This window comes from Pan troglodytes, chromosome 10 (genome assembly GCF_028858775.2).
Source record: "Pan troglodytes isolate AG18354 chromosome 10, NHGRI_mPanTro3-v2.0_pri, whole genome shotgun sequence".
NCBI lineage: Eukaryota > Metazoa > Chordata > Mammalia > Primates > Hominidae > Pan > Pan troglodytes.
In genome coordinates this window covers 109298079-109308530 of record NC_072408.2, presented here as the reverse complement: position 1 = coordinate 109308530, position 10452 = coordinate 109298079, and the positions used below count along the sequence as shown (strand labels likewise).

The 10452-nt window shown below is 39.4% G+C and overlaps 1 protein-coding gene across 9 annotated transcripts in view; it reads left to right on the top strand.

The window, feature by feature from the left end:
* The first annotated feature begins 1339 nt into the window (after positions 1-1339).
* The window catches only part of IGF1 (insulin like growth factor 1), an 84156-nt gene continuing 75043 nt past the window's right edge, over positions 1340-10452 (top strand). For 3 of the 9 annotated variants that reach the window (XM_024348024.3, XM_024348023.3, XM_016924056.4), the window contains exons 1-2: positions 1340-1460; positions 7344-7500. In XM_024348024.3, coding sequence (XP_024203792.1) covers positions 1347-1460; positions 7344-7500 — 271 coding nt within the window. In that variant the 5' untranslated portion in view covers positions 1340-1346. Of the gene's footprint in view, positions 1461-2462; positions 2831-3537; positions 4666-7343; positions 7501-10452 lie in introns of those variants that run through there. The other 6 variants (XM_001156403.8, XM_063787062.1, XM_009426114.5 and 3 more) reach the window with 4 other exon arrangements.

The window sequence follows — 10452 nt, the reverse complement described above, 5'->3', positions numbered from 1 at the left end:
ACCTCAGGAAATTGCTTCCCCCATTGGAAACTGATAGCTCTCATCGGAATGTTTCCAAAGCACAGCTGATGACAATTACGACTCACTGAAATTTCAGTTTTCTTTGATTGTGACATAAAAACTAGGACATAAATTAAAACCTAATTATCCTTTAAGGGTAATTGGGGTTATAAAACCGAGAGACTGTGAGTCAGTGTGTCAATATCACTGGAGTACAGCATCTGTCCCCAAAACAGCCTTTCATATGAAATGCTTGTGGATAAGGTTATATCTGTGCACCGAGCATGCCAAGAGAGAACATCAAAATGGGTGATAGACTTGGAGACATATAGTTAGCTTCTAGGACATCTTGGAACAATTAAAGTATGCTAAAAGTGCAGTGGGAAGGGGTTAAACAAAGTCCTGGCCTTCACCTGTAATGGTGTCCAATGTTGGAACAAGGAACTTAGCACCAAGACTCCAGCCAGTATCTGACTCTCCAAACTTGGTTAAAGAGGTTTTTTCTCATCTGGAAGACAGGTGAGATCAGCTCTATTGTTTTATACAATCTACATCCTCAAAGTCTGTAAGAGAATAGACATTTTTCAGAAAAGGTGTGATCCACAAAAACTGCAGAAAAGAAAAAGATTTGTCACAAATCAAGTGTACAAAGAGAGCTTATTAAAGGAAGCCACGAATTATTATTAAATGCAGGGATTACTCACACATCTGCACATGTGGATAATCCCTGCATTAAGAATAATCCAGGGCCACCTACTGGGCCACCTCTTGATGATACCTCTTAGTGTGCTCTTTGGGTCAAATCCCACCCACTGAAATTTCCCAACATGGTACCCCAAAGCCTCTCATGACACAATCTGCCTCCCTCATTGTGGATTTTCCAAAAGATTTTACTCCCCTGTCTTCCCAGAGAATGTGTCACTCCCTCTCATTGTGCACTGTTCATGTTTTTAAAAGAGCACATGCCCATCATATGACTGTGAAGTTTTCCTCTTTGTCTCTGACATTCAGCTGAAAGCCCCTGAAGGGACTTGACCATATCTTATTCCTCTTTGTTTTCCTAGGGATATGTGTAGTTGGGCACATAGTAGAGCTCACAAAATGTTGCTGAACATAGTGCACCATTGACACACCATAATTCCAGATTTCTAACTTTGATTTCTGAAAGGTAAACATTGCTACAATGTATTAACCACACAGAAGACTCAAACAAACCCAACCCCCTTCCAAACAAAGCAGGTTTGTTTGTTTTTTGTTAGGGCACCCACTTCTACAAACAAATTTCTGGCCCCAGGATAACACAAAGAGCCAGAGTAGGATTTCAAGCAGAACTGTGTTTTCAGTTGATGTGTCAGTCCCCTGAGAGTCATGTGGAAAAAAAAAAAAAGAAAAAATTCAAGGTCCAGGTTATTTCCACCACTCCTGGGAAACCAGGCCTGGAGAGCTCTCTAGGGAAAGAGGTACGTCTGCTCTGGGCTTTTGCAACCTTATTTTATAATTCACTTTCTTATCTACTGCTTCACAAAACCAAAGGGAAATAGGTACAAACTGTATCGACAAAAGATCAGAACTGAATTCTCAATGGCAAAGGCAAGTGTACATTATAAATAGCAAAACAGCTGGCTTGGACCATGTTGCCGGCCAGTCACCCAGTTGAGGGATTTGAATGACATCATAACCCTCGAGAGGGTATTGCTAGCCAGCTGGTGTTATTTAGAATACACAAAAATCAGAGAAAGAAAACACACTCTGGCACACAGACTCCCTCTGTCACACACACACACACACACACACACAGGTTTGAGTTATATGGAAAATTCAAACAACAGGAAAATTGTTTGCCCCCCAGGTACCCTTCTCCCAGAGTGGTGGGGTGGGGAGGGGACAGTGACAGGCAGCCTAGTAGAAGAATAAAGAAAAATGTTCTATTTCAGTTGGGTTTTACAGCTCGGCATAGTCTTTGCCTCATCGCAGGAGAAAAAGTATGAGACAGTGCCCTAAAGGGACCAATCCAATGCTGCCTGCCCCTCCATAGGTTCTAGGAAATGAGATCACACCCCTCACTTGGCAACTGGGACAAGGGGTCACCCGAGTGCTGTCTTCCAATCTACTTTACCCCAGTCACTTCAGGGTTAAAATTGTAGAGTTTGCTGGAGAGGGTCTTATCATCCTTTCTTTCTTTTTTTGTTTTAAATTATGCATTTGCTGTAGAATGTAAAATTGCTCTCCCATCCCCCATGTATATTCCTTTAATACTTGTAAGGTGTATTAGCAGACGTTTGTGTCTTCGTGCCCAGCAGAAAGTTAATCAGAAAACAGATCCTTATTTTCTATGGCAGCATAAGTATTTTAATGTCTGCTAACCCTGTCACTAACACACATTCTTTTAAGGGAAAAAAATGCTTCTGTGCTCTAGTTTTAAAATGCAAAGGTATGATGTTATTTGTCACCATGCCCAAAAAAGTCCTTACTCAATAACTTTGCCAGAAGAGGGAGAGAGAGAGAAGGCAAATGTTCCCCCAGCTGTTTCCTGTCTACAGTGTCTGTGTTTTGTAGATAAATGTGAGGATTTTCTCTAAATCCCTCTTCTGTTTGCTAAATCTCACTGTCACTGCTAAATTCAGAGCAGATAGAGCCTGCGCAATGGAATAAAGTCCTCAAAATTGAAATGTGACATTGCTCTCAACATCTCCCATCTCTCTGGATTTCTTTTTGCTTCATTATTCCTGCTAACCAATTCATTTTCAGACTTTGTACTTCAGAAGCAATGGGAAAAATCAGCAGTCTTCCAACCCAATTATTTAAGTGCTGCTTTTGTGATTTCTTGAAGGTAAATATTTCTTACTCTTTGAAGTCATTGGGGAATTTTATTTAAATTGTGTACTGTTTGCTTCTGCCTAGAACTGTTCTTCACTTTAAAATTTTCATTGTTTCGGAACTGAGAGTTATTTATAAATTGCTGAATATGCAATTCTGTGGAATCTGAAAAATAGCTCGGGGAGATGGATGCATTTGCACAGATATCTGTATGAGTAGAAACTATTGCAAGGTACTTATGCTAAATCCTCCACTTCTGCAGGGCTTCCGTGGTGTCATTACAGAAGATTCCTTTAAATCCTCTCTATGGCTAAGGGCTATAGAGCATGGATATGAACTTGGGGATTTTTTTTTTTCTTTTGCAGGTGCAGATGTTTTATTTTTAAGACCATGTTCTTTTGCATGTGTGTATGTGTCTCTGTGTGTATGTGTCTCTGTGTGTGTAACTCATCAGGACTTTATTTACAAGGCATGCTATATATGAAGGGTTGTATTTTAGATGATATTAAAGCTTTTAAATATGATCTTTGGAGCTAAGGTCCCGGAACTCTGCACTTATGCCCAGAGAGAGTGTTAAAGTTAGAGTAAAGTGTAATTTGTTCTTCCAAAAAAGAACTCCTTGACAACTCTTGCTGACCTTGCATATTTGTATAATTTAAACAAATACATACTGTATATGGAAAGCAGAAACTTTCTAAGAGCTGCTTGCCCAACTTTTCTGTTTAGAAGAGGACTTTCATGGGCAAAGTTTGGACTTGGGGTTCTGTGTTATAAAACTCTGATTTTATATTCAGTGTCGTGAAGTCCCTTTAGGTAAATCTGGCTGCTGCTGTCAGTGCACCGACTTCTCGTTTCCGATTGCTGGCCGTAGTTCTAGTTTCCATTCTCAGCAAAATTATATCCTTCAAGACTTGTGTTTTTTTTTTTCAATTTGCAAGCGCTTTTAAGCTGCTGTCACTGGCTCCACCGATTCAATTGCCTGAGGGCTCAATTCATAAGACGTCTCTGCCACTTAGTGCAGCATTCAGTTGCTGCTTTCAAACACTTCACCACTACGACTTTCCCTAGTCAAGTAAGTGGCTCCAGGAGTTAAAGATACACCCTTGTCAGGCACCTGATTCTGCTGTTCCTGAGATGCCAACACATGCAGGCCACCTTGCTTTCAAAGAAATGACATCACTGTGCATACATACTATGTGATCTAGAAGCTGGAGTTTTTGTCTCCTTACTTAGGGGATCATAAAAGAGGCTGTGGAACGTTATCTCTGCATTAATTACAAGTTAAGAAAATTGTTTCCAAATGCACTTTTCATGCTGTGTATGCTGAACACTTCAGAAGTGGAGCTCTTAATAAGTTGTTACTTTTTTCTGTACTTGAAGCAGGAAGTGGTTTGAGGGAGCTGCGTGGTCTTTCACATGTAATTCAGTGAGTAAAGGTGTCCTGCCCAGAGGCAGAGCTCACAAGCTGACTGTACTCTGACTCTCAAGGTATTTCCAAGTGAGTGAGTCGGGGGAAGGGAGTAAGGGAGTGGACTGGAGCTTGGGTCACTATCTGGGCTGCTACAATAGGCATACAATGGAAATAGGTGGCTTGATTGGGGGGAAAAGATTGACTTAAATCCCAGCTGTGCAATTTGTTCATTGTTTCAATGGACAAAAGGCAGTTTACCCAGGCTCATAATAGCATACCTGCCTGGGTGTCCAAATGTAACTAGATGCTTTCACAAACCCCACCCACAAAGCAGCACATGTTTTTAAGACTTCAGTTTTCTATTCACATCGGCCTCATAATACCCACCCTGACCTGCTGTAAAAGACCTGGAACAAACAAAAATGATTACACCTACAGTGAGTATTTTCTTATGACTGTTGCCCTCAAATTTTACAGGGCATTTTCATTGTGGCCCAGACATCTGGAATCAATTAATATTCCATTTATCTAAGATTAAAAAAAAAAAGAACTTTTAAAATTTGGGTTTGTGAATGATTTTTGAGAAAGTGTTTTCTGATTTTTTTTTCTTTTTTTCTCATGTCTTTCTGATTCTTCCCTTTTTTTTCTATCATATCTTTCCTTTCTCTCTATTGATTTCTTTTGTGTTTGGCAAAATAAAAGGCCAAGGAAATAATGAACATATGGGACCACTTGTTTCACACTTTAAACTCCTAAGCAAGTTCGGTATTGTTTTCATTTGTGGGAACATAAAATTCTCTGGTTCTCTGTGGGTGTACTGGACTGTTCCCTACACTAAAGGAAAATGCACTAGAGGTTCTATCTTGTCCTAGAACTATAAGTACTGAGATTTATCTGACAATATAACTCAGCAAAAAAAAAAAAAAAGAAAAAGAGAAATCTATTTTAAAAAAATCTTAAATTCTTAAGTTCCAGAGACTTATATGTATTGCTGCACTTAAATGTGTTATACTAGAACTAACTATTAAAAATATAGTTTTGACATCTAATGAAGTTTGAAATTCACTAAGGCTATAACTTGAGTAATTTTTTTCCCTGGATTTCACAAAAACTGAAGAACTTGAAGGCATCTACAGTTGCAGGTGCTTAGCCTTCAGCATTGCTATAAACGCAACAAAGAAGGGAGGGGTGGAGAAATAGGATTTGGTAGAATAACATACTTTCTAGAACTGGCCCATTCCCGCAGTGTGGGGGTATGCTCTGCAAGATCAATCACAGGTTTGTTCTTTTGAAAAATGCCACGAGGTCCAGGTGGGTTGGATTTGTTGAGGTTTCCAATGGAAATATTGAACAGGAAAACCCCACTAATTTTACAACCAAAAAAAAAAAAATGAGAACTGGATGATAACATGGTTCTTCCAGTCCCAGTGTTTTGGGCTATGTAGAGGGTGGAAGATTTCCATGCGGAGATCCTGTTGAGAAAAATACAGTAAATGTTCAGTTGAGCTTTTACCTCCTCTTCTATTTTATGTCCATTATTTATGATCATTTGCAAATAGAGGGCGCTTTTCATCTTCAACTGCTTTACAACCATTAACTAAATATTTACATTTTGTTAACGAGAGACAGGGGTTTGGGTTTTTTTTTTTTTTTCCTCAGTTGCTGAGGTGAAGGTCTGACTACAAAAAATGGAAATCATCATTAGAATGATGGGGAAAATTTTGCCAGTGATATACAGCCACTAAATTGAGAGTCCATGGAGGGCAAGGAGGGTAGTCAGGAAATAAATGACTGTTTCTCCAAAAGTGATGGGGTTGAATGGACCTGCCACTACTCTGAGGTTCAAAAAATGCTCTTTTTATAATTATAGCTTCCAGCCTGACTCCACAACCCTTTTAATAGGGCCCCTTACCTAACACCCTGTCAGGAACTCTTCCCATGATGCTGCAAGTAGATGCATCTGAGAGAAGTGAAGCCACTCACCTTGAGAGGCTTCTTGGAAAAAGCCACATCTTTGTGCCACAAGTAACAATATGGAAAAACTTAATGATCATCTTAGCATGGTTTCTACTACTTAGAGTGAGGATGGAGACTTGAGCCACAGGACTGCTGCTTTTGGCAAGGCTGCCGTTTGGCGGTCTATCATTGACTAAGTCATGCCAACCAGGGGTCCCTTGGTATATTTTGCTATAAAATAGAAACAGTGACACATAAGTCCCTCCAAGAGATGAAGCCATAATTCCTGTGACTAAAAATAAAATAAAAGATTTTTGCCAGTTTGAGCCCAGTGCCCTATACACAGAAGGGATTCTCAACACGTGTTGATTTGATATTGGACTTGAGGCCAGGGACTTTAGAATACAGGAGTGGTTTCTATTTGAGCCAATTTCATTCTTCGATTCTCATATTTTTTTCCGTTTCTGTTATTTTCTTCTATTTGTGGTTGTGTCAACTGCTGATATGCCCCAGGTAAGGAATCAGTCTCTCTCTCTCTCTCTCTCTCTCATATTGAGGAAACAAAACAAAAACAAAACCCTGTGATGATATATAGTATTGTCAAAAGCCATTTTTTGGCCATAGTAAATTATTTTTAGTCAAAAATAGAGAATGATGTTTTGGTTAAAAATATTCTGCTCAATAATGAATGCATATACCATCTATGGATGGCCAATATTGAGAGAATTTAAATTAACAAAACTTATTTGGCCCCAAATCTGTACTGAGCACAATTTAACCTTTGATAATTCAAAAGTTCTACCAGGGTCTCAGAGTGATATGGGATCCCACTGTAATAATAGCATCTTTCATTTCCGTAGTAAACGGTTCTAGATATTTTGTCTCAATTCATTGAAATAGGAACCCATAAAGAAAGGGTTCAGGGAGGACTCCTCCAAAGATCCACAGTAGCCAGGGGAATAAACACAGGTTGTTGGATGCTGAGACACACTCCATCCACAACTCCCACTGGGTTCTCATGTACTCTATTGACTTCTGTGCTGGTAGTCCTGATTAATGACAGTCGTGGAATCGTGGGAGTCAATGCACTTCTGTCCCACCCCACCCCCCTTGCAAGGATCAAGGAGGAAACCTGACCCTCCCTCTGTTTCTTGGGCAGGTGAAGATGCACACCATGTCCTCCTCGCATCTCTTCTACCTGGCGCTGTGCCTGCTCACCTTCACCAGCTCTGCCACGGCTGGACCGGAGACGCTCTGCGGGGCTGAGCTGGTGGATGCTCTTCAGTTCGTGTGTGGAGACAGGGGCTTTTATTTCAGTAAGTAGCCCTCCCTCTCAACGTGCTGCTCAAGTCTAAAGTGTACAGCTCTGTGGATTTACAACCACAGGGAGTGTGTGAATAACTGAATGACTGCCCGTGTCTGGCAGCCATCCTAGGCCTCTGAGATTCCTCACCTTAAAGTAAGCATAGTGTTTTGGCGGGACTTTGGCAGGTTTTGCAGATCTAGGATGGAATTTTCCTCCTTAACAATTTGTCTTTAACTACTTCCTGCTAAGCCTTCTTTCAACTATTATGATCCACCATCACTATTCCATTCCTTTCAATGAAAGGACAGGACAAAATAACCCTGAGGTATTTATGTTTTTGTTTTCAAAACCTATGGGCACACATATAAACATATGGAACACATGCAGGGCTGCTTTAAGTGCTATGTGATTTGGAGTAAAATAGTAAGGACTCTCCAGTCATGTGGATCTGGGAAAAAAAATATTAAAGGGCATATCCTAGATGTCTCCATTCAATATGAAATCACCATGAACAGACAGAAGGTTAACTCCCCTTAAAGGCAGGCCTGTTTGCAAATACATAGACTGTCTCTAAATGCAAACTGAAATGCTATACTGATTTGCCCTCTATGCCACTTGACCTTGATTTTTTGTTATTGCTCTCTTTTGGCATAGTTCTTCTCTGGGACCCATCAATGATATCACCATCTGGAAAAGGGTCTCTGACAAGTACAGAATCACTTATCTCTTAAGTAGCTCTTAGGTGATTAGAAAGTCAACAGCCAGTAAAAGGTAGACAGCCAAGTCAAGGCGTATAAATAATACACACAAGGAAAAGTCAGTGATTCCTGTGGGAAATGATCACTTAAAGAATCTAGCTCCCATGCATCTATCTCACTGTATATTATAGGACAGCAAAAGATTTAAAGCCAGATGCTTGTTCCTTATAATTCTTTGGAGTTTTAGAGAGTTCCAGGAAACTGAGCATGAGTCATTCTTAAAGGTTCATATCACTCCAGTGTAGACAGCTTACCTCAGTTACCCACTATGCTTTGAATAGCTCCTGTGATGACTCACACACTTGAAGTCTCTCTCATCCTTCCCAAATGTCAGCCTCTCTCTAGGCAGGTGGGGTATGTGTGTGTATGACTGGCAGGGTAGAGGGTGGCCTGTGTATACCAGTCTGGAGATCAGTAAGGGAGATGGGAAGAAAGAGGCTTGTGAGGGGATTGGCGATCAGTACTTACAGTGGATTTGGCAACAAATAGTTTTTAAATCACTAGTGACAAAGAATCAGAAGTGCCTTCTACTATTTGAATAGGCAAATTCCCACTATTTGCTTCCAGCCAGTCCTTTAATTGAATGAACTCATTTATTTTTCTGGCAATAAAGCAATTCTATCCAGTTCTCTGTTGCAGAGCAGATGAATGAGTGCATTGGGTGAGTGATTTTCCAATAGCAGACTTGTTTTACCTTTAAAATATCCTGTGGAAGATAACTGTGGGACATCACATGATCCAACAGTGGGTCATAATTATTCTATAATTTGCAGCTACTGATCCTCATTTTTTAAAAAAATGAAAAAGTGGTTCTCACTTATTATGCCCAAGAGGACTTTTTTTTTCCTTGATAATCCATTTGTGCAATTTCCTTTGATCCAGTTCACTAGGTAATTGCCAAGCCTAGAAGTGTCCTCTGTTACGTGCCAGGTTGAATTGTGATGTTCAACACGACATTGCTCCAGAATTTCCAAGCGCAGTGCATGAAAACTGGATCTTTCTATGCCTATGATGTTTGCATTAAATGATGAAAAATGAGAATGGAAAAAATGATTGTTCCTAAGTAACTGTATGACACTTATAAGTGTTTGCACAGACACTTAAGGATATTGGACAACTAAAATGGAAACCAATTTCCAGGTTCTCTTATTCTGTTACTGCAACAATCAAATTTCAGCAAATTTTTAAAAATTGTATCTCAATAACTTGAAAAGGAAATGTTATATATAGCAAATCTTGATGCTTACTGTATGACTTTAGCTAGAAAGTGGTTTTGTAAATCATATGTTCTTGTCAGTATTGTCATTGAAAATATGTGTGTCATGAGTTTTGCCTTATAGAATTCCATGACTTATGTTAATCCGACATACCCTCATGCACAGAAGTGTCCAACATACCCTCATGCCCAAAAGTATTCTTGCTAACTTTCTAGTCAACTGGACAATCTTATTTGCCCAAAAGAAATTAGTCCATTTAGATTATTTTCATGTAATTCAAAACATTGATGGAGCATCTGTTATGTGTAAGCATTGAATGAGATATGAATGAGATGCCTAGAAATGAATGAGAGATTGACCTTGTCTTCAAGGGGCTTACAGTTGAGTGGTAAAAGAAAAATGCAACTAAGTATTATTGTCATAAGAGAAAAATAACCATGGAGAATAAATTATATCCTTTATGTTTTTCTTGAATATTTTGGTCTACCCTGCCAAGAATAATACCCTGTCAATGGGCTTCTTGATGCCAAAGGACATATTTATTTACATTTGAATCCAAGTGTCTAGCTCATAGCCTGGATGCTATAGTAGCTGCCCATATTTGATTGTTGAACTGACAGGATTGAATTGAATTTAATTGAGTCTAGTTGAATCCAATCGAATAGAATGGAATTACTTGTTTGGGATCTTGGTCTTAAGAACCATCAAGAATTAAGGTTGTCAAGTACTGTGGACAATACTTCTCACCTCATGGTTATCTAGTTATTTAATAAAACTGCTTTTATTTTTTTGAACTGAAAACATATATACTAACAATGACTTAGAGGCTGCTGCATTTTGGTCATCCCCAGGCTACATTGATGTCTGTTTTGTGTCTGAGCCAATTATTCCTACAGGCATTAACTGTTGTCAACAAATTTCATTCAGTTTCCTTTTCATCCGCTGAGATTTACTGTGTGTGGAGAAGTCAGCTCTAAGCACATACAG